This window comes from Cavia porcellus, unplaced genomic scaffold (genome assembly GCF_034190915.1).
Source record: "Cavia porcellus strain 051 isolate PalLab524CR breed Dunkin Hartley unplaced genomic scaffold, mCavPor4.1 scaffold_31, whole genome shotgun sequence".
Classification (NCBI taxonomy): Eukaryota; Metazoa; Chordata; class Mammalia; order Rodentia; family Caviidae; genus Cavia; species Cavia porcellus.
The window spans coordinates 12,143,733-12,168,585 of NW_026947514.1; the positions used below are offsets into that span (position 1 = coordinate 12,143,733).

Below are 24,853 nucleotides of genomic sequence, written 5' to 3' on the forward strand. Positions count from 1 at the left end.
TCTTTTGAGTAGTCCAGACTCACTTGCAACTTGCTGTGTAGCTCATGCTGTCCTCAAGCTCAAGACCCAGCTGCTAAAGTACAGATAAGTTGCACCACACGCGGCCTCACTGTCTATTTAAATCTAGTCCTTTACTTCTTCCTATGTCCTTAGTTGAATATTTGGGTGGGCCCCAAGATATTTTTGGTTACCATTCAAACCATTTTTTAAACACTTAAAATTTCAAAACACAGCTTTGGCATTGTAATTGCTATATTAAAGTATTAAGTCCATGAAATAGTCAAAGGGTAATTTTTATTTTATAATTGAGGTCTCTTCTCTTTTTCGTACTTGGGTCTGTGCTGATCCAAGCCTGTCAGCTTTTCCTTTTCTCTGCTTAGTGTCTCAATTCCTTTTCACTATCCCATTAACCTTAAGCTTTGACCCTTCTGTTCCAGAGTGGGTGGGAAAGGAGACGTAATGAGAGTGTCAGTTCTTACCTAACCAGTTCCAGGTGATTATCTGACAGCCAGAGAGCTGACCTGGAGAAGTAGGCATTTGAATAGGTCTTTCATAGCCCTCTTCCCTCCATTATGTTATTAGGAATTAAATCTTATCTACAGTTTTCTAACAAAGGTAGAAGGTTCTCTGTTCTCACTGGATATCTATTTCTTTATTAGTTCCTTTAAAACTCCAGCTATGCCTTCAAATTCTTTCTGCTGATATTTAGTTGCGACTCAGAGACTACTGAGAACAATGCTTTATATTATCCTAAACTAGTTCTTTCTCACGAGTGGCCTATAAGAAAAAAAATTTTTTTAATTTTATTTAAAGAGAAAAAAACAGATAAAGGGTAGAAATAATTTCAAAAAAAATAGAAATCACTAGTTAATAAATTACATATTGCCCTCTTAGAAATAGTTGTTCAAGTTATATAAAGCATACAAAGTGGACATTCAAACATGGAGACTGCAAACAGTTTTGTTCAATGATCCAACAAAAACCTAGTAATATAGTTATCAATCCTACACACTTAAACATACATGCAGTTATATCTTTTAGAGCACTTTCTTTTCCTCTCTTCTTTATAATAGCAATTACGCATTTTGGGTTTTATTACTCCTACATTTCTTATTACTTTTAACACTAGAGACACAATGTGATATTTATAAATATGATTCTTATTTATTTCACTAATGAGGATAGTCTTAAGTTGTCTCCATTTACCTATGAAGGCCTCAAGATCATCCTTTTTATAGCTGAGTAATATTGCATTGTATCAAAATACATCTTTTTCATCCACTCTGCAGTTGATGGGCATCTTGGTTGTTTTCAAGATTTAGCTATTACAAATTGTGCTGCTATGAACATGGGTGCACATATATCACTGTGATATGAACTTTTCAGCTTTTTTGGGAAAATACCCAGGAGGGGAATAGCTGGATTGAATGGAACTTCCAATCCTAGTCTTCTGAGAAATCTCCATAGTGATTTCCATAGTGGCTGCACCAGTCTATACTCCCACCAACAGTGGAGAAGTGTTCCTTTTTCCCCCGCAGCCTCCCCAACATTTGCTATCAATTGATTTCTTGATAAGCAGTCATTCTTTGCAAAGTGAGATGAAATCTCAATGCTGTTTTAATTTGCATTTCTCAAATGACCAGTGATGGTGAACATTTGTATATCTTCATCTGAGAACTGTGTGTTCATCTCCAATACTCATTTTTGGAGAGGGTCTTTGAATTTGGAGAAGCTTGATGTTTTTCAATTCTTTATATGTTCTTGATATAAGTCCTTTGTCTGAAGGATTGCTGGCTAAAATTCTTTCCCATTCTGTGGGTTTTCTTTTCACTATGTTGGTGATTTCTTTTGAAGTGCAGAAACTTTTCAACAATATGAGATCCCAGTTGTTGATTCTTTGAAGTGTGTCCTGTGCAGTTTGCATTCTGTTCATGAATTCTCTGTCTACCCCTGTGTCTCCAAGACTTCTGTCTACCTTGTCTTCCAGTAGATTTAGTGTTTCTGTTTTAATATTTAGGTGTTTGCTCCATTTAAATTTTAGTTTTGTGCATGATGATAGGCATGGTTCTAGTTTCAGTCTTCAGCATGTGGAGAGCCAGTTTTTCCAACACCATTTATTAAAGAGGATATCCTTCTTCCAGTGAACATGTTTAGCCCTTTTGTCAAATATCAGGTGGCTGAGTATCTTGATAGTTGTGTTAGCATCTTCTAATCTGTTCCATTGATCCTCGGGTCTACTTCTTTGCCAATACCATGCTGACTTTATTACTGTGGCTTTGTAGTATAGTTTCAAGTCAGGAATTGAGATGCCTCCTGCCTTGCCTTTATTGCCCAGAACTGCCTTTGTATTCTAGGTTTCTTCTGTTTCCAAATGAATTTTAGGAGTGTTTTTTCTCTGTGAGGTATGTTAATGATATTATGATTGGGATTGCATTAAATTTGTGTAACAGTTTTGGGAGTATGGCCATTTTCATAATGTTGTTTCTTCCTAACCAAGAGCAAGGAACATCCTTCCATTTTCTAATAACCTCTTCAATCTCCTTTTTTAGCATAGCATAATTTTCAGCATATAGGTCTTTTACATTCTTAGGTTGATTCCTAAGTATTTCATTTTTTAGATGTTGTTGTGAAGGTCGATATTTCCATAATTACTCTCTCAGTAAGTTTTTTGTTTGTATACAGGAATGCTATTGATTTTCGAGCATTGATTTTGTATACAGCTACACTGCTGAATTTGTTTATTACCTCTAGTAGTCTTTTAATGGAGTTTTTGAGTCTTCTATATAGAGTATCATGTCATCTCCAAATAGTAATAATTTAGCTTCTTCCTTTCCTATCCTTATTCTTTTTATTTCTCTCTCTTGTCTGATTGCCCTGGCTAGTGTTTCCAGAACTATATTGAATAGGAGTGGTGATAGTAGACATCCTTGTCTTGTTTCTGATTTTAAAGTGAAAGCTTTCAGTTTTTGTTCATTTAGTATAATGTTAGCTGTTGGTTTGTCATAGATGGCATTTACAAAATTGAGGTAGACCCCATGTATTCCGAGTTTCTGAAGGGTTTTTATCATGAACATGTGTTGGACTTTATCGAAAGCTTTTTCTGCATCTATTGAGATGACCATGTGGTTTTTGTTTTTGGCTCTGTTGATGTGGTATTACATTTATTGATTTGTATATGTTAAACCATGCAAGAAAAATCTATGTATCATTTTTGTTTTGTTTTGCTTTTAGTTTTTTGAGACAGGATTTCACTATGGAGTTAAGACTGGCCTTGAACTCACTGTGTAGTCCAGGTTGGCCTCAGACTCAGGATAAACCTCCTGTTTCAGCCTTCTGAGTGCTGGAATTATAGGTCTGTGCCACCATGCCTAGCTTTTATCTATCTTTTTGCACCAGCAAGTTGTGATTATACAGGACCATGGTTCTCTCATCAAAATATTTCCTGTCCTTTCAACTAAATCTTGTCTGGTCATTTTCCTAAGGAGGAGTCTGATTTAGTGTACCAAATTTCAGAAATGCCTATTACATTTTTAAAATTTTACTCTTTATTCAAACTCAATGTAAGCAGAAAGAATTCTCTTTCTAACATCTTGTTTCAGTAGTTTTCTCTCTGAACACAATTATCTTGTCAATATCCAATTATTGATTTTTTTATACACTCACTAAGGATTAGGAATTGAAGAGCCAAGAACTATTGTTTGTTTTTTGTTGATTGTTGGTGTGTGAATGTGTTTGTGTGCGCATGTGTGCGTGCGTGTGTGTGTGTGTGTGTGTGTGTGTGTGTGTGTGTGTGTGTATGTTACTGGGGATTGAACCCAGGACTTTCACACTGAGCTACATGCTCAGCCCTTTTTATTTTTTTATTTTGAGACAAAGTCTAAATAAGTGACTACGTTACCCAGGCTTGGCTTGATACAGCTTTTTTCTGTCTTTAAAACTTTTATAGGCATCCTGCCTCAAATAAAGTACTAGGATATAGCTCAGTGTTAATGCTCTATGTTCAACCTAGCATGAGTGTTACATTTCTACATATGTATGTATATTTGCATCATAGTGTAACATGTGATATATTTTAATCTTAGGACTTCAGCCTGACCTCCCTTTATAGTGTCCTGATACTATATCTTAAAAAAAAAAAAAAGATTTTAAACTCATCTACAATAAAATGAAATTTAAAAAATAGCTATATTCTTGTTCTTCAAAAACAATTTCATCAGTTGAAAAATGTACTTGCAATGGAAATTCTTCTATCTGTAACCTAAAATATTCATTTTTTTGTTTTAAATAGGTGTTCCGAAGAAACATTTCTCTTGCTCTAGCGAAGGGCTCCCCAAAACCAATGAAATAATGAAGTTGTATCTTTCCTCAAAACATTTGGTAAGGTCTTCTAACAGCATTTCTTATGACACTTTGCATTTCTCTTAAATTCATGTGTAAAACCAATAGCACTGTATACTCTTTGCAGATGTGGGAAGGTGAAATTCTATACAATCATTTGTATACTTTCTAGTCCATGTCCACTTGATCCAAGTAAAAATTTTAATTAGTCATTGAGTACCTGTGGTGGTTTTGTTTTGTTATTGCTATTTTTTAAAATCCATTTTATTCAAACATAAAAAGAAAAAAAAAGGAGAGTAAAAAAACTACAATAAAATTTTAAAGCACATCAATCAGGGGGTAACAATGGTACATACATTGTATTTGTCACCCCCAACTCATTCACCCAGATCACAAGACATCTGCCTTCAATTGTCCAAGAAATACCAGTACAAATCTTTCTTTTCAGCAAACTCACATAACGCAGATAAATCAGTAGTACATCTTAACTATTTTTATATACATATACATCTTATTTATTTTATTTATTTCACTAATGCATATGTTCTCAAGGTGCATCTTATTTATTTCACTAATGCATATGTTCTCAAGGTGCATCCATTACCTATAAAAGTGTCCAGTTTATCATTCTTTATAGCTGAGTAGTACTCCACTATATCAAAATATCACATCTTTTTTATCCATCCCTCAGTGGATGGACATTTAAGTTGTTTCCAAAATCTGCCTATTATAAACTGAGCTGCTATAAACATGGATGCACAGGGGCTGGAGATTTAGCTCAGCAGCATAAGCGCCTGCCTTGCAAGCAGGCAGTCGTGAGTTCGATCCCTGGTTCCTCCCCCCCACCCAAAAAAAAACGTGGATGCACATATATCACTGTGGTATGATGTTTTGAATGCTTCTGGGAAGATACTCAGAAGGAGAATTGCTGGGTTGAATGGGACCTCTGATCCTAGTGTTTTGAGGAATCTCCACACTGATCTGCATTCCCAGAAACAGTGGAGAAGGATTTATTTTTCTCTGCAGCCCCTCCAGCATTTGTTAGTGGTTGATTTCTTGATACTAATCATTCTTTCTGGGGTTAGATGGAATCTCAGTATTGTTTTAATTTGCATTTCTCAAATGACCAGGGATGTTGAACATTTTTTCACATATTTATTTGCTGTTTTTATTTCTTCATCTGAGAAGTATATATTCATCTCAGGTGCTCATTTTCAGAGTGGGTCTTTAAATCTGGGAGGCCTGATTTTTTTTTTAGTCCTTTATGTGCTCTTGATAGTAATCCTTTGTCTAAGGAACAGCTGGCAAACATTTTCTCCTACATTGTACATTGTCTATTCACTCTGCTGGTGATTTCTCTTGTGAAAAAATTTTTCAGTGGGATGAGACCCCATTTGTTGATTATTTGTGATAGTTCCTATGCAACCTGGGTTTTGTTCATAAAGTCTTTGCCTATACCAATGTCTTCAAGATTTTTACCTCCTCTATCTTCCAGAAGATTTAATGTTTCTGTTTTAATATTAAGATCTTCAATTCATTCTGATCTTAGTTTCATGCATCTGAAATATATGGGTCCAGTTGTAATGCATGGCATGTGTAGAGCCAGTTTTTCCAACACCATTTGTTAAATAGGCTATCTTTCTTCCAGTGAAGAAAGGTCTCTTCTGGTTCCAGATGAATTTTAGGATTGCTTTCTCTAATTCTGTGAGATATGCTATTGGAATTTTGATTAGGATTGCACTGAATCTGTATAGCAGTTTTGGAAGTATGGCCATTTTAACTATATTGGCTCTTCCTACCCAAGAGCACAGGATCTCTATCAATTTTCTAATATCCTCTTCAGTCTCCTTTTACAGAGTACTGTAGTTTTCAATGTAGAGGTCTTTTACATCCTTTGTTAGATTGATTCCTAGATATTTCTTTTTTTTGGATGTTATTATAAAGGGTATTGTCTCCCTGATTTTTCTATCAGTGAATTTGTTATATGTGTACAGAAAAGCTATCAATTTTTGAGTGTTGACTTTGTAACCAGCTATGTTACTGAATTTGCTTATTAAATCTGAAAGTCTTTTGGTGGAGATTTGGCGTCTTGAAGTAGAGTATCATGTCATATACAAATAACAATAGTTTAATTTCTTCCTTTCCTATTTTCATTCCTTTTGTTTCTTTCTCTTGTCTAATTGTTCCTGCTAAAGTTTCCAGGACTATGTTGAATAAGAGTGGTGACAATGGACATTATGGTCTTGTTCCATTTTTTTCCATTTAGTATGATATTGGCTGTTGGTTTGTCATAGATGGTTTTTATAAGATTGAGAAAAGGACCATCTATCCCAATTTTCTGTAGATTTTTTATCATGAATGAGTGCTGCACTTTGTCAAAAACTTTTTCTGATCATCTATTGAGATGATCATATGATTTTTGTCCTTGGCTCTAATAATGCAATGTGAATACATCTGTGAATGTATGTATGTTGAACCATCCCTGCATCCCTGGGATGAATCCCACTTGATCATGGTGTGCAGTCTTTTTGATGATTTGCTGCAGTGTCTTTGCTAGTATCTTATTGAGGATTTTTCATCAATGTTCATTAGGGAGATTAGTGTATAATTCTCTTTCTTAGTTGGGTCCTTTTCTGGTTTGGGAATCAGAGTAATGTTTGCTTCCAGGAATGAATTTGGGACTATTGCTTCCCTTTCAATTTCATTAAAAGTGTGAGAAAGAGTGGTGTTAGGTCTTCACTAAGTTTCTTGTAGAATTCAGCAGGGATTCCATCAGGACCTGGACTTTTCCTTGTTGCCAGGTTTTTGGTTACATTTTCATTTTTATTTGTTGGGATTGGGTTATTAGGATTCTTATATCTTCTTGATTCAGTTTTGGTAATTTATATGTATCTAGGGATCTGTTCATTTCTTCTGTATTTTCCAACTTATTAGAATACAAATTTTCAAAGTAGATACAAATGATTTTCTGAATTTCTTCAAGGTCTGTTGTGATTTTACCCTTTTCATTCCTCATTGCATGGATTTGAGTCTTTTCTTTCCTTTTTTTATAAGATTGGCTAAGGGTTTGTCAACTTTATTTAATCTTTCAAAGAACCAACTCTTCAATTCATTGATTCTTTGTATTGTTCTTTTTATTCTTCAAGTGTATTAATTTCTATTCTGATCTTTCTAATTTCCTCCCTTGTACAAGCTTTTAGGTTAGCCTGATCTTTTTCTAGAAGTTTGAGATTCAACATTAAGTTATTTATATGTGCTTTCTCTGTTTTCCTGATACGGGCATTTACTGCTATAAATTTCCCTATTAGGATGATTTTCATTGTGTCCCACAATTTCCGATATGTTGTATTGTCATTATCATTCAACCATAAAAACTGTCTCATCTCTTCTTTATTTTCATCTGTGACCCATGCTATTTAATTTCCAAGTGTTTATGAAGTTCTTATGGTTTCCTTTGGCATGGATTTCCAATTTCATTGCACTGTGTATGCATGGGATAATTTCAATTCCTTTACATTTACTTAAGCATGTTCTATGAGCCAGTATATTGTCTATTTTGCAGAATGTCCCCTGTGCAGCTGCGAAGAATGTGTATTCTGATGTTGTGGATTGGAACACTCTATAGACATCTACTAGGTCCATTTGCCCAAAAGTGTGATTTAGTTCTAGTATTTCATCATTGATTTTTTTTTTTGTCTAGTTGATCTGTCTTTTTGTGACAGTGAGGTATTGAGGTCTCCCAATACAACTGTATTAGGGCTTATTCAAGTTTTCATGTTTATTAGTAATTATTTTATAGCTGGGTGCACTGGTATTTGTTGCATATATATTTATCATTATTATTTCTTCCTCTTGAATAATTCCCTTTATAAAGATGTTAGTAACCTTCTTTATCTCTCTTACTCAGTCTTGGCTTGAAATTCACTTTGTTTGCAAATAGAATAGGTACCTCTGCTTTTTTCTGGATTCTTGTTGCATGGAATATTGTTTTCCATCCTTTGACTTTCAGTCTATGAATTCTTTTTTAAATTAAATGTGTTTCTTATGTGCAACACATTGTTGGATCTTGCTTCTTGATCCATTTTTCCAGTCTGTGTCTTAGACTGGTAAATTGAGACCATTAACATTCACGATTATGCATTAACTGATATGTATGGACTTATCTTTGTCATGTTATTTTCTTGTTGGCTTCCCTCCCCCAACCCCACTTCCTCTAATTGTTTGCCTTTACTGGCGAACTCCTTCTGATGGGATTCATGGAGCTATTATCTCTTTCTAGAATGTCCTTCAGAACGTTTTGGAGTGCTGGTTTGGTGGTCATAGATTTCCTCAGATGTTCTTTGTCATGTTCTTTGTCATGTTCTTTGTTATGTCTCCATCTATTTTGAAAGATAGTTTTGCAGGATACATCAATCTGGATTGAAAGTTATTTTCCTTTAGAAAGAGCCACTTTACTCCAAGTTTTCCTTGACTTGAGAGTTTGTGTTGAGGTCAGCTGTGATTCTGATGGGTTTTTCTTTAAAAGTGATTTGTTTGTTTTCCCTAACAGCTTTTAAGATTCTATTCTTGGGTTGAATTTCTGGAATCTTGACTATGATATGCCTGGATGTAGATTTTTTTGATCTTGCTAGTTGGAGTTCTATATGCCTCATTTACTTGTATGACAAATTCTTTTTCTCTACTGGGAAAGTTTTCTGTCACAATCTCTGTGAACATGTTTTTAATGTAATTTGTGGTATTTCTTGCTTGTTAATTGACTCCAATTAATCTTAAGTTATTCTTCTTTGTCTCATCTAGCAGCTGATTTCTCATGATCCCTTACTAGTTTTGAGAAATCTTTATTTTCCTGGTCACTAAGTGCAAGCCTGTCTTCAGTATCTTAGATCCTGTCCTCATACTGGCCTAATCTGCTTTGAATAGTTTCAGCGGAGTTTTTATTTTTTTGGATATCTGCTTGAATTTGCTTTATTGATTCCATTTGTTTCCTATACTGTGCTTCCATAATTTGCTTAAGCTATTCTTTTTGTCTGTGTCAGCTCTAACATTGCTAAGCATGGTGTATGTTTTGATACATCTCATTGCCCCTTGGGTTTGCCTTGGGTGAACTGGATGTCTGGAGTTGCATCTTGTTTAAGTGTCTTCTCATTCTTTTCTTTTTTAGTTTAGTTCCTGGGATGTTGCTTGTAAGTTGCCTATGGCGGGTTGCTTTATTGGTGGTATTTAGGACAGTTAGGTAATGATTATTTTTCTGAGGGATCTTCCAGGTATAGCTAGTTTTAGTTTTGAGTCTGTTGGAAGATCTTACCTCTTCAGTTTGTTGGAGATGAGAAGTCGTTGCTTATTTGGCCTAATCCCTGATTCTTTGGCACTGTGACACAGTATTTACTCTGACTTTTAGTTAATCTCAGTCATGGATTATCAAGGCTGACAGCTGTTTAGAAAAATCATGTCAATTGTGGCTATCTTGGTACCAGGGGCATCAAACACAACCTATAAAACAACAAACTGAGCTAACCCTTAATTTGCAACTTTTAACCATATGAACTAGATTTGTGATTATGTAACAAAATGTAAAACAAATCAAGTAATTATATGCAACATGTAAATCTGTAAAGTTCCAATTCTGTCCTAGAGATTAAAATTTAAAATGGATCAAGAAGAAAATATAGAAGTAGGAAAAGAGAAAGAGATTACAAGTAAGGTTGGAGAACAAAGATACATCCCGCCAATTTAGGGAAACTGGTGCAGAAGATTGAAGGCAAAGAGAGGTGGAAGAGATAAAAGGTAGGACAGAACAGAACTGCACCCAAAAGAGGTTAGGAACCACTGTCACTCTCGTTAAAAAAAAAAAAAAAAAGAAAAGAGAAAGAGAAATAAAAACAAACTGAATAAAACAAAGCAAAACGATCAAACAAGAAAAAAATAGTCCACTTCCAGGATTGTCTCTAGGTTCACTAGTAGACAGCCTGTGTAGACAGAGTCCTGAATAATGCCACTATATCCCCACAAGCCAGCCATTGCTTTATGGCAGAGTAGTAGATAACTTTAGCAGGCCTGTTCTAAGACCAGATTCATTGGGCTTGCTGCAATCCAATGCGGGAGGAAGCCAGCAGCAGTTCTGGTTCTGGGCTTATCTGGCCTGTCTCAAAAGTGGTTCCCAGCCAATCACTCTCTCCATGAAACGACTGAGTCCTCTGCACTCACCACAGGCCAGTGTGGTCCTCCATGTACACTGCTCGCCTGCACTGCTGCATCTCTTTGCAGAGGGCTCTGGGGTCGCCAGCCGCCACTGTCACTGTGATCGTGTGCCCCAGGTTCCAACAGCTCCTCTCACACAGTGAGTTCAACCCCAGGTGAAGGCACAGCCAGCTACAGCCTTCTTCTTTGCTGAAGTTTTTCTTTTCCTTCTCTCAGTTCACACTTGAGATTCCTCCTGGGTCCAGGGGACCCACTTCCTTCCTTCTTGTCTTCCTCACAATGAAGTATTCCAGTGTCTGGACGGTGACTCTCAGAGAGTCTGTTTCCGCTGCTGCTTACTGCTTTGCCATCTTCCCAGAAGTCCTGTTGTGGTTGTTGTTTTGAAATGCTGCCTCTTCACTCTTTCTTTTTTAAGATCAAGTGTCACAATTTTTTATGGAGTTTGTTTGTCCTTTTGAAATGTGACCAGTGTAATCCATTAGAGAAAGAAAATGGCCTCATATGACCTTGAAAAAGAATCTTCATTGAAATTTTCATTGTAGGTAAGAGATGATATGATCCTTTGATTAAAATAAGAGACTTTAAAATACACAAAACAAAATTAAGATAGCCATGAGAAAATCCTCAACAAAATGTTAACAAATAGAATGCAGCACATTACCAAAAACTATACATCATAATAAAGTAGGTTTCATCCCACACATGCAAGGAGAATTCAACATACATAAGTCTATAAGTGTAATACGTCACATAAAGAGGAGCAAGGCCAAAAACCATAGGTCATATCAATAGGTGCAGGAAAAGCTTTTGACAAGATCCAACATTCTGTCATGATAAAAAGCCATAAGAAAACATGTGTAGAAGAACCATACCTGAATATGATAAAGGCTATTTATGACAAACTATAGCCAGCATCATACTAAAGAGGGAAAAACTAAAAGCATTTCCCCAACATCAGGAACAAGACAAGGATGTCCACTATCATCTCTACTATTCAACATAGTACTTGAAACATTAGCCAGAGCGATTAGGCAAGAGAAAGAAATAAAGAGAATACATATAAGAAAGGAAGAATTCAAATGTCACTATTTGTAAATGACATGATACTCTACATAGAAGACCCAAACATCTCTACCAATTTCAGCAAAGTAGCAGGATATAAGACAAATGCACAAAAATCATTAGCATTTGTGTATAAAAACAATGAAGAGGATAAGTAAATTATAAATACAATATCATTCATGATCACTTCAAGAAAAATGAAGTTTCTAGGAATTAATTCAGACAAAGAGGTGAAAAACTTCTACAAAATAACTACAGTACTGTGAAGAAGATGGAAGAGGGCCTCAGAAAATGGAAAGAAGTCCCTGGTTCCTGGATATTGTCAAAATGGCAATTTTGACAAAACTTTTACACAGAGTCAGTGTAGTCCCAGTCAAAATACCAATAGGATACATTAAATATCTAGAAAAAACAATCCCAAAATTCATATGGAACCAGAAAATTCCAAAACTAGCAAAAGTAATTTTGGGCAACAAAAGCAAAGCAGGTGGCATGATAATACCTGACTTCAGGTACACTACAAAACATAGTGCTAAAAAGAATGGCATGGTGCTGCAACAAAAACAGACACATAGATCAGTGGAACAGAACTGAGCAACAGACACACCCCCAAACATACTCGACTGTTTGATTTTTGACAAAGGATCCAGAAGCGTATATTGGAGAGAAGCCAGCCTATTCTACAGTGGTGCTGGGAAAACTGATTATCTGTTTGTAGAAGAATAAAACTGGACCCTTATCTCTCACCATGGTAAAATACTTGAAGACTAGTGTAGGGAAAGATTTTCTAAACAGAATCAGACTAAACAGCTTCTGTATAGTACAAGAAAAGTCAATCAGTAGAATGAAAAAAAAAAACCTAAAGAATGTGAAAAAATATTTGCCAGCTATGCCTCAGACAGAGGACTAATATTGAGAATATACAAAGAATTCAAAAAAAAATCAAACCACCTAAAATGAAAGACATAGTCTAGAAATAGGCAAGATACATGAACGGACACTTCACAGAGGAAAGAATACAAATGGTAAAGGAATATATGAAAAAATATTCAGCATCTCTTGGCCTTAGAGAAATGCAAATCAAAACAATGCTAAGAGTCGATCTCCAGAAAAAATGACAATCATTAAGAAATCAAGCAGTAACAAATGCTGGCATGGCTGTGGTGAAAAGGGAACCCTGTTTCATTATAGTAGTATTGCAAAACTAGTACAATTATTACGGAAATCAGTTTGAGATTTCTCAAAGAATTGAAATTAGAAATTCCATTCAACCCAGCTATCTCCCTGCAAGGTATCCTTCCCAAAGAGCTTAAGTCATCATAACTACAGCAATTATGTACATACCAGTGTTTGTAACATACAATGCATAATAGCTAAATCCTAGAAGCAGGCTGTGTACCCATCAACTGATGACTGGATAAAGAAAATGTGGTATCTGCATATAATGGAATACTACTCCATTATAAAGAAATTTGAGGTATTTGTAGGAAAATGCATGCATCTGGGAATGTCATATTGAATGAAACAAACCAGACACACACACTTAAAAACCACATGAGGTCTCTCATTTATGTGAGGTAAAGTACAAAGAAAATATTAAAAACGAGTAGAAAGGGACAAGAGAATAGATGTAGTCTAGTAGGGAAGTGGTCCAAAGGAATAACAGTGAAGGGTGAGAAGGAGGGGAAGGGAAATAAAAAGAATAAAGACACGCCAGGTACAGGATCCTAATACTGCAATCATTGTAAACTTTATATGCCATAACATGTGCTAAGACAGATAATATCAATAAATATGTAAAAGCTGATAGAGGCACCAGAGTAGGAAGGGGAGGAGCAGGGGAGGAGGGACAAAAAACCAAAAAGCTGTTTTATGTGCATGTGACCACTCCCCAAGATGATTATAAACTGCATGAACTGCTAAAATTTTTTAAGATAGCCATGCAGCAATGTTAAGAAGTTAATAAAAATGCAGATTGTCTAAAAATCTATGATAAATATAATAAAAACCAAACCATTCCACAGGGGCTGGGGATTTAGCTCACTGGCATAAGCACCTGCCTTGCAAACATGCGGTCGTGAGTTTGAGCCCCGGTACCGATAAAAAAAAAAAAAACATTTCACAGACAAGTACATTTATCTCTAAATCCACTTTGACTTAGACTTTTAATTCCTTCTTGAAATGCCACGCGTATATAACTTTATATTTACAACTATTACGAAGTGCGTGTCTTTTAAGTAAAAAAAAAAATCCTTTCTTAATTGTGATTATGTATTGTAGAAAAGAAGTGACCCTTCAAGGAAGACAACTTACAAAGCTGAGATCAGATCTTGGGCTTGCTAGTTAGTGGTCTGTGCAGACTTGTGCAGTTTACCTAACTTCTCCAACCAGTTTTTTTCTCTAAGTTTTTTTGTTTTGTTTTGATGTATTGTGTTATGTAGCAATAGGTACTGAACTCAAGTCTTTCACATGGGGCTACATCCTCAAAGCTTTGTATTTTTTTTATTTTGAGACAAGGTCTTGCTAAATTGCTAAGTTACCAGAGCTGCACTCAAACTTGCAGCCCTCCTGCCTCAGCCTCCCAGACCGCTGTGTTTACAGGCATGCACCAACATGGGATTACATGTGTACACAACCATGCTCAGTTCTGTTTTTTTTTTTCTTGAAAAGGGATTTATAGCCAGTGATTTCCATCCAAATGTGGAAGCCATTGTTAATTTCCTATTATCTTGTTTTAAAGTCTTATATCATTTTCATTGTTTTGTTTTGTTTGGTCTTATTCTGTTTTGTTTTGTTTTGTTTGATTTTATTATATCTGAAACATGGGCAGCTATTTTGAAAATAACAGGAGACATATGGAAACCATTGTTAATTTCCTATTACCTTGTTTTGAAGTCCTGTACCACTTGCACTGCTTTGTTGTGATTGGCTTTATTGTTTAATTTTGTATGACTTTATTCTCTCTAAAATAAAAAAATAAGAAATAAATTAATGTAATATGCTTCTCACCATCAAATTGTCATTACTTGTTTGTTTTACTTTCTCTTTCCTAAGGAAATCAAATGTTTTTTCCAAACGGAGAATGAGCTTGTTTCCAAGGAGACGCTAAGTATATTCACATCTGGAGGACTTGCTCCTACCTTGGAAATCATAAATAGTACCTATCATGGCATCTTCCTCTTTAATTTAATACTGGTAATTATGTTTTATTTTATTCGGTGATATGTTTTCACAAGCTCTTCCTTATAGGATGTGTTTTTAAAGACATATAATTCAGTAATGTTAAATTATAGATAAAGACATGCATATGTATGTTTTAAAACTAAAAGTAGTGTTATGCTTCTTGCTTTAACCAGTTATAACATTTCTAAGAAATTAGAAAAAATACAGTTTTTTATTTATGTATTTGTCATTTCTATTATTCTTCATTCTGTTCTATAGATATAAGTTGCTTCTAGTATCATTTTTCTTCAGCTTAAAGAAACTTATTTAAGCACTTTTACAGTACAAATCTGTTGACAATGAATTGTATTTGCCTCTGAAAAGGTCTTTATTTGGCCTTCATTTTTAAGATAACTTTGTTAAGATCTAATTCACATACCATACAATATAATTCCAGAAAATTTCATCACTGCAAAGGACCACTCAAAGTCATGATCATACATGCTTTCCATTCTCCCTCTACTGCCCACCCCTACTACTTCACTTTATTTCTCTACAGATTTGCTTATTCTGAGCATTCTGTGTAAGTGAAACATAATGTATAATATTTATGACTACATCTTTCCATTTACATAATGTATTTAAGCTTCATCCATGTTGTAGCATATATCAGTACTGTATTCCTTTTTCTGGTTGTATAGTATACCATTGTATTCACTACATTTGATTTATTTCTTCATCAGTTGATGAACTTTGAGTTATTTTAGTTTGAGATTATTATAAATAATGCCACTCTGAATATTTGTGTGGAAATGTTTTAATTTCTCTAGACACAAAACCATGTTTAATTTTTTGAGAACTGCCAGACTGCTTTCCAAAATGATTGTACTATCTTACATTTCTGCCTATGTTATTAGTGTTCCAATTTCTCCATATCCTCACCAACACTTGCTATGTTTTTTTGTTATAACCTCTAGTAAGTATGAAGAACTTTATCATTATGATTTTGATTTTCTAATGATAAATTATGTTTGAGTACCATTTCATATACTTATTGGTCACTATTTCTCTGGGGAAATAGTTTTTTGAGATGGGGTCTCAATGTTCAAAGCCAGCCTTGAACTAACTATATAGCCCAGGATAACCTCAAACTCACAACAATCCTCCTGCATCAGTCTCTCAAATGCTGGAATTATAGCTGTGCACCACCACACCCAGCCCAGAAATATTCTGGGCCCAGATAGATTCTGGTCCTCTTCTAATCGAGTTGTCTTATTATTTTTGAATTGCAAATGTTCTTTATATATTCTGGATAGAGGTCCATGCCAGATATAATTTGAAATTATCTTTTTCCATTCTATGGGTTGCCCTTTCACTTTCTTAATAGTGTGCTTGATATCTGATATTTCCTTCCTTGAACTTTTTGAGTCAATGTAGAAAACCATCACCTGATCCAAAGTCAGAAATACCTGAATATTTTCTTCCAGAAGCTTTTACCTTTGAGTTTTACCTTTGAGTCTTCGATTCATTGTAAGTTTTTCTATACTGTACAATAGATCCAGCTTTCTTGTACCATTTTTATTTTGATGAGAATAAAACAAAACAGTAAGACAGAACCATACAAAACAATGGGAACAATGTTGAATTTCAAAAACAAGACAGAAGGAAATCCCCCAGAGTTGCTCTATTGTATATTGTTATACTCTAAACAGATGCTCAAACTCCCAGCCTCAGGCTTGCAAAGTCCATCAATCAATACAAGCATTAAGTTGTTTTGTACCTTGTTGCTGTCATCCCAACTTGTGTTGCTCGGAATCAGCTGTTTGCCTACATGTGTGGGTGGGTGTGGGAGAGGGTGTTCTTGCCTCCCAGCCTGCACCCTGGCTGGCTCAGGGAAAGGGCAGGCTGGCTTCTTGGCTCTTTTCCCAGCCCATGGCCACTGCCCCCTTGCACTGTTTTTTAAATGGCAATTATTATTTCACTACTGACTTGTTTTGACACCTTTGTTGGAAAATCATTTGACTATAAATATAAACAATTGTTTCTGGATTCTCAATTCTACTGCATTGATCTATATATTTATTTTTATGCTGCTATCATGTTGTCTTAATATGGTTGGCTTTGTGTTAGGTTTTAAAATAAGGAAGCATGAATTCTCTAACTTTGTCCTTCATTTTCAAAAACTTTTTTGCTAGTCTGGGTCCCTTAAATTTCTATATGAATTTTTTTAAGATAAGCTTATAAAGTTCTACAAAGCAACCTACTGATTACTGATGAAATTTTGTTTAAATCTGTGTACAAATCTGGATATGTTCCCATCATAATAATATTAAGTCTTTCAAGACATGAACCGAGGTCGTCTTTCCACATATTTTGATCTTCTCTAATTTCTTCTAACAATATTTTGTTTCAAGAGTGCAAATTGTATCCATATTGTATCAATGTGGAGTAATCATGATGAACTCACATATGAGTTCTAAGCGATCTTTAGTGGTTACCTGAATTTTTTGAAGGACAGTTTTGTCAGATCTATAATTTCTGTCTTTTTTTTTTTTTTGTACCAGGGAACAAACTCACAACCTCACGCTTGTCAGGCAGATGCTTATGCCACTGAGCTAAATCCCTGGTCCCAGATCTACAATTTCTGATTGATTTAATTTTCTTTCAGAATTTTGAATATGTCATTCTAATCTTACACTATTGTTTTGAATGAAAAGTTAGCTGTTAATTTTATTATTGTCTCATTTTTTTCTAGATGCTTTGAAGATTTCTTTCTTTGTGTTTGCCTATTTGGGGTTCCTTGAGCTTCCTGAACTGCAAATTCACCAAATTTTGAAAGTCTTCAGGCATTATGTTCTTAAATTTTTTTCCTACCTGTGTTTCTGTCTCTTTTCTTGCTTAGAATCCAATTATACTCATTTTGGAACATTTTGTTATATTATTCCACAAGTCTATGAAATTTTATTTTTCATTAATTACTTCCCCTTTTTAAAATTTCTTTTTAATTGATATACTAATTCCATAAAAATGTCTTATGTTAATGGATTACCCTGTAATGTGCATATATATATATATATATATATACATATATATTAAAGTTTAAATCAGATTAAATATGCTATCTCCTCAAAACTTACCATTTTTTGATGGACAGAACACCCAGAATTCTTTTTTCTGATTTTTTGAAATATACAGCAGATTATTTCTATATCTATAGTCACCTTATGATGTCCCTCTTTTTTTAATATTTGGTAGTTTTAATTGCTATATCACTAAATTCACTTACTCTTTCTTTTTTCCATCTCCAGTCTGCAATTGAATCTTTTAAATAAATAGTGTACTGGGGTTATTATACTTGTCAATCTTATTATCTCTGTTTGTTTGTTTCTCTATGCTGAGATTCTATATCCATTTCCTTATTAGAACATTTTTCTAAACCAGTGTACATTTTTATAATAAATTCTTTGAAGTTATTTCTGGTATGTTGACTCTGAATCAGTCTAGTGTCTACCCTTTATTCTTGAATATTAGTTACTTTTTCATGTGTTTGTTTATTTTGTTTTTCAAGACAGGAACTCACCATATAGTTCAAACTAGCCATGAACTCTCTATGTAGTCCAGGCTTACCTTGAATTTGCAGTGATCCTTCTGCCTCAGCCTCCATGCCTGACTCAGTTACACTTTGTGCTTCTTTTCATATCTTGTCACTTTTGATTAAAGACTACTTATTGAAGATAATATGTTGTAGCAACTCTCTTCTGTTTGGTCTTTCAAGAAACTGCTTTTCTTATTATTCTAAAAGGCAAATAACTTGGCAAAAACCTCAAACTATAATCCAGCAGTAAAAGCTAAAAGAATTGGTAGTCTCTACCTGGTCTTTTAGACCTGGTCTTCTAGGAATGTCTTACAGATCTCTTGCTCCTTGGATTTTTCTCTTAAATTTCCAAATGCTCTGACGTCCCATGCTTTGTCTCTGATTATTATTATTAAACAGTGGTACTTCACCTTCATGCTACCAGGGCTTGGCTGTGTGGTAATCCATTATGTGGTTATATTATTGTATACAGCTGATTACTTCAAAATTTCCAATCTTATGCTATTCCAAACCATATTGCAAACATATTCTTGAATATACATCATTTTACATATATATATGAATATAATGTAGAAAGAATCTAACAATGAAAATTGCTAAATAAAAGGCATATGTATTTGGATGCCTTTGTTTAATTCTTTTTTGAGAGATAGGGTATAACCAAGTGTGGTGGGGTACACCTGTAATGCCAACATTCGGGGAGACCAAGGCAGGAGGATTGCAAGTTCAAGTCCAGTCTGGGCAATTTTGCAAATCAACAAGACTCTGTTTCAAAATTTCAAAAAAAAGACTGAGAGTGTGGTTCAGTGTGAAGATCCTGGGTTCAATCCCCAGTACAGAAAAGAAGAAGATAAGTAGAATATGCCAAAATAAATATTACTATCAACATTGTAAAATACTGCTTTCTGATGTCTTCTTCATTCAAGTTTAGTGGTCAGATTTTCTGGTTCATTGATATTCCTAGAGAAAACATCACAAGTAACACAGGTAAGACTGATTTGAATTTATTCTTGTACTTATGGATCTAAATTTACCAAATAAAAGTATTTATTTTAGTTTAAAGTTTACATTGTCTCATGTAAATATCTCATGTAGTATGTAAAAATTTGTGATTTACTTGAAATTTAAATTTTACTGGGCATATGTATTTTACCTGGAAGTCTTACAGCTTGTTCTGACATCCACAACATTTATATCATCCTTTATTTAAAGGAAACACATTTTCTAGAAGTTGGAAATTATAGTATTGAGATTGTGGGGCAAAGAAATAAATTTTATAAATTATAAATTTTACTGAAATTATATCAACCTTAAAATGTTATTATCTATAATGTGTAATATATTATTTTGTTAAGGGATATACTATTAAATGTTATGTGGCAATATAGCATTATATATTGTGTATACCCAGAAAGAAAGAGGAGAAAAGTCAAATCTCAGGATTTATAAGTATTAAACTAATAAATTAAGTTAAATTTTCAGGCATAAGATATAGTTGCATAGTTTAAAAATAGTAAAAGACTTGCTGCTTTTCTATAGTAAAAACAAGAAAGAAAAACTTACTTAACTTCACGTAAGGAAAAACATTATTTTATTCATAGATTCCAAAGAAAAAATACAATCACACTGCAGGAAGGAATTAGAAATAAAAAACAGAAAGAACCCAGGAAATACATTCACATTGTCTCACTTAAATATCTTTTCTGTAAATCTACACTTATTTTTGTTTCTTTGCAGCCTTGCATTCTAAAGATATCCCACGACTGTTGAATTGTTATTTTTCCTAGTGGCCAGCCCAACTGTAAATTCTCAGGAGACCATCTTTTTTCCCAATTTTTTTATTTAAAGAAAGAAAGAAAAGAAAATTAAAAATTTTTGTTTAAAGAAAGAAAGAAAAGAAAATTAAAGAAGAAACAAAAGAGAAAAAAGTAGAATACAGAATTTTTAAAAATTAACATAAAATCACTAATTGATACATTACATATTGTCATCTTAATAATAGTTGTTAAAATTACAAAAATCAAGCATAAAAAGTGGCCAGACACTCAAACATTGACAGTGCAAACCCTTCCATTCAATAATCTTACAGAAATTTAGTAATATGGCCATCTATCTTACACACTATACATACCATTACATCCTTTAGAGCACTTTCTTTACCTTTCACTTTTACAATATCTATTATACTATTGGATCCTACTATTCTGTCAGTTCTTATTATTTTTTACACTAGAGAGACAATGTGATATTTACTAATGAATCTTTATTTCACTAATGAGGATATTCTCAAGTTACTTCCATTTACCTATAAAGGCCTCAAGATCATCTTTTTATAACTGAATTGTATTCCATTATATAAAAATACCACATTTTTTTCATCCACTCTGCAGTTGATGGGCATTTTGGTTGTTTCCAAGACTTAGCTATCATAAACTGTGCTATTATGAACGTGGGTGCACATATATCATTGTGACATGACCTTTTCAATTTTTCTGGGAAAATACCCAGGAGAGGAGTAGCTGGATTGAATGGGACTTCCAATCCTAGTTTTTTGAGGAATCTCCATACTGATTTCCACAGTGGTTGCACCAGTCTGCATTCTCACCACAGTAGAGAAGTGTTCATTTTTCCTGCATCCTCGCCAACATTTGTTTTCAGTTGTTTTCTTGATGGCAGCCATTCTTTCTGGGATGAAATGAAATCTCAAAGCTGTTTTAATTTGCATTTGTTGAATGACCAGTGCTGGTGAACATTTCTTCATATATTTATTTGCCATTTGTATATCGTCATCTGAGAAATGTGTGTTTATTTCCAATGCCCATTTATGGAGAGGGTCTTTGAATTTGGGGGGCTTGTTGTTTTTCAATTCTTTATATGTTCTTGATATAAGTCCTTTGTCTGAGGCATTGCTGGCTAAAATTCTTTCCCATGCTGTGGGTTTTCTTTTCACTCTGTTGATGATTTTTTTTTATTTAAATGGGGAAAAAAGGGTAGAAATAATACAGAAATACAGAAAAATAAACAGTAAGAAATCACCAGTGGATAAATTACATACTGTCACCCTGGAAATAGTTGTTCAAGTTACAAAATTAAAGTATGTAAAGTGTCATTCACGTAGTGACATTCAAATAGTGACACTGCCAACAGTTCTGCTCAACGATCCAACAAAAACTTAGTAATATGGTTATCAATAAAGTATGTAAAGTGACATTCACATAGTGACGTTCAGTTATCAGTCCTACACACTTGTTTTTTATCTTAAAGATGGTAAGATTAAACATAAAAAAACAGAACAAAACAGTTTATAAGGGAACAATTTAAAGAAACACAGATTTCAAAGCATGTCCACTGGAGATCTTCACTGTCTTATTGTCTCTAGTTTTCTTACAAATAGTTGTCCCCATCTTCACACACATTGAATACATACTGCATATTATATAACTAATCAAATCATTACAGGATGATGAAGGCTTTTTAGGTCTTCAAGATCTGATATTGGGGAAGCCAATAATGAGTAACACAGTGTCTCTCATTCTCTTCGTAGTAGCTGTCCTTATCTTTACATATGTTGAAATTGAACTTAAGAGACTAGACTAATATCACTCTGAACAGTGAATAATAGCATTGCTAGATTTGAGTATCATAATGCTACAGAATTAGCATTGGATTTCTTAGTGTCTCTTCTTCAGAGTATCTGTTCATTACATCTTGCATTATATAATCTGTTTCTGTAAATAGTTTAAAAAATTCTTCCCATGTGTGAATTTCTACATGTATATCCATCCTCTCTGTATTATAGGGAAAAACAAATCATAACAAGACAGCAAAACAAATTCCTAGAAAAACATGCAATGAAAAAGACATATAAGACCACAATATTAGGTGATCTACTGTAGTTACTATGCTTTCTCTTGTTATTTTCAATAGACTTGTCCACATCATCAGGCTTAATATACTTAAGCATAGTATTACATAGCTATTTTTATAAAAACATAACACTGAAAACATTGTAGGACTTGAAAGCTGTTAATAATAAAAACCAGTATGGATATCTTTTACATCTTGTCATCTTCAGAGTAGTTGCTTCTACTTTTAGACTTGATACTATGAAGCATACCAAATTCGAATAAAATAAGCCAAGGCAAAACCGCATCCAACAAATCAGATTCAAATAAGATCAGTCATAGTAAAACAATGTAAGTAATACAGGATTTCAGTTTAAGTTAATAGGAAATTAAGGCTAGTTACCATGGTATAACCTGCAATTTTTGGGTTAGCTGTCTGTGCCCTCAAATCTGATATGAGTGGACATACTGGAACAAAATAAATTCAAACTAAACAGAGCAATAAGACTACTGTGACTTCTAAATCCTGATACACTATTAACAATGACATCTGCCTTTTTTTAGTGTATCAAGGCTATCTATATTAAAGATTATAGCTTACCGTCTCTGCCTCATGTCTGCTACTCCACTTTACTGCTATAATTTGTCTACCTTGCTCCCTCATTCCACTGTCTGCCCTGTTCATTGAGGCCTCTCTGCCACTGTTGCTGGAATCTTGGTATCCCTTTGTCTCTCTCTCTGGAATGTCCTTTAGCACTCTCTGTAGGGTTGGGTTGGTGGCCATGAGCTCCCACTTCCTCCTTGTCTTGGAAACATCTTATTTCTCCATTAATTTTGAGATAGAGTTTTTCTGGGTATATTAGTCTTGGTTGCAAATTATTTTCTTTCAGGGCTTGGAATATTTCCCCCAGGCCCTTCTCAATTTGAGAGTTTGTGTTGATAAATCTTTTGTTATTTTGATAATTTTCCCATTGTAGGTTATCTGCTTCTTTTCCCTGGCTGCTTTTAATATTCTGTTCTTTTGGTGAATTTCTGGAATCTTGATTATTGTATGTCTGGGTGTAGATCTGTTTTGGTTGTAGGTGGCTGGAGTTCAGTATGCCTCATTTATCTGGATATCATTTCTTTTTCCTATGCTTAGGGAGTTTTCCTTTAATATATCTGTGAATATTCTTTGTAGTTCATTTTTGGTTACTCCTGCTTCCTCACTCACGTGCTTTATTCTTAGGTTATGTATACTTTTGTCATCTTCTATCCTTTGAATTATTTTTTTCTGGTTCCTCATTATTTTTAAGAGGCCTTTTCTTTCACAATCATATATCATAGATCTCTCTTCAAGTTTCAAAAGGCTAACTTTAGTTTCTGTCAAGGCATTTTGCCAGTTTTCAATGGAGTTTTTAGTTTCCTGGTAATCTCTTTGGATCTGTTTCATGTATTCTAGGTTATGTTTAAATTCTTCATCAGAGGTTTCTCTTTCTTTTCTGATTTCCTCTGTTCTTCTCTTGGGAGGGGCTTATCATTTCTTTAATTAATCTCTTTATATCTTGCCTCACTTGGATCAGAAGTACAGTTTTAAATTCGTCTTATGAGGTCATGAGGATATTTCTTTATATCGGCTGATGCTGTGTCTAGTATTGGATGGTTACTATGCTGGTTCTCTTCTGTATTTACTTCTCCTGGGCTTATTTTCCCAGGTTCAGCAGCTAGAGATTTTTTTTAAATTTCTATCCCTTGTCATGTTTCTGGTTTCTTTCAGACTGGTGCATCCTGGGGGTCTCTGACCCTCTCCGTATTGCTTAGGGTCTTTCCGTAGCATGCTGACTGGAGTTTTTGCTACCCTCCCCAATTTGCTGTTATCTGAGGTAGGCAGGGGTGCAGCGACGGTGCAGGCTAGCCTCCAGCCTCTGTGCCAGTCAATGCACAAGTTAGGCTGTACCTTGTGGACGTCACAGAGTCACGATAATTTTGTATCTGCTTATTGGGTCCCAACCAGAGACGTGGTTCAGCCCCAGCAGATCCCACAGTTCTCTCTGCACCAGGAGCAACTGATGTTACCACGGTGCAGAGTTATGCCCACATCCAAGCTGTCCTCTACCAGACCTCTCTGTGCCAGGGGCAACTATCTGATGTCACCAAGGCACTGGGCTCTGCCCAATTCCAAGATGTCCTCCACCATTCCTCTCTGTATTACTGAAGCCGTCGCGGTACCAGGCTCTGCCCAATTCCAAGATGTCTTCCACCAGTCCTCTCTGTGTCACTGATGGTACTGTGGTGCCAGGCTCTGCCCAATTCCAAGATGTCCTCCAGCCAGCGACAGCAGCTGCGGGACCCAGTCCCTAGTACTCACTAGGACTCAATGCAGGTCTTCCTCTTGGGTCTACTGCACACTGCACCACGTGTCTTCACTGTGTTCCCAGCACAGTGTGGATTGGTCAGAAAACTGTGTGGTGTCTGGCTTTGGAGCTCCAGAGCCTCTCGCAGTCTCCTCCAATGCAACCAGGTGGCTTTGGCTTCTTCGCAGGGCCCCAGCTTTTAATTTCCAGCAGTCGCTGAGAGCAATACAGCTTTTCCCCTTGGATCCACTGCTCACTTTGCCACATCCTCCCATCAAGAGTTCGGGATTCCAGACTCCTGTTATTGGCAGCTACGGTCT

The 24,853-nt window shown here is 35.0% G+C and overlaps 1 protein-coding gene across 1 annotated transcript in view; it reads left to right on the top strand.

The window, feature by feature from the left end:
• The window catches only part of Catsperb (cation channel sperm associated auxiliary subunit beta), a 189,140-nt gene that overhangs the window by 11,634 nt on the left and 152,653 nt on the right, over nucleotides 1-24,853 (top strand). The window contains exons 2-4 of the mRNA XM_063240997.1: nucleotides 4,289-4,377; nucleotides 14,653-14,793; nucleotides 19,282-19,342. Of these exons, the coding sequence (XP_063097067.1) occupies nucleotides 4,289-4,377; nucleotides 14,653-14,793; nucleotides 19,282-19,342 (291 nt within the window). The remainder of the gene's footprint in view (nucleotides 1-4,288; nucleotides 4,378-14,652; nucleotides 14,794-19,281; nucleotides 19,343-24,853) is intronic.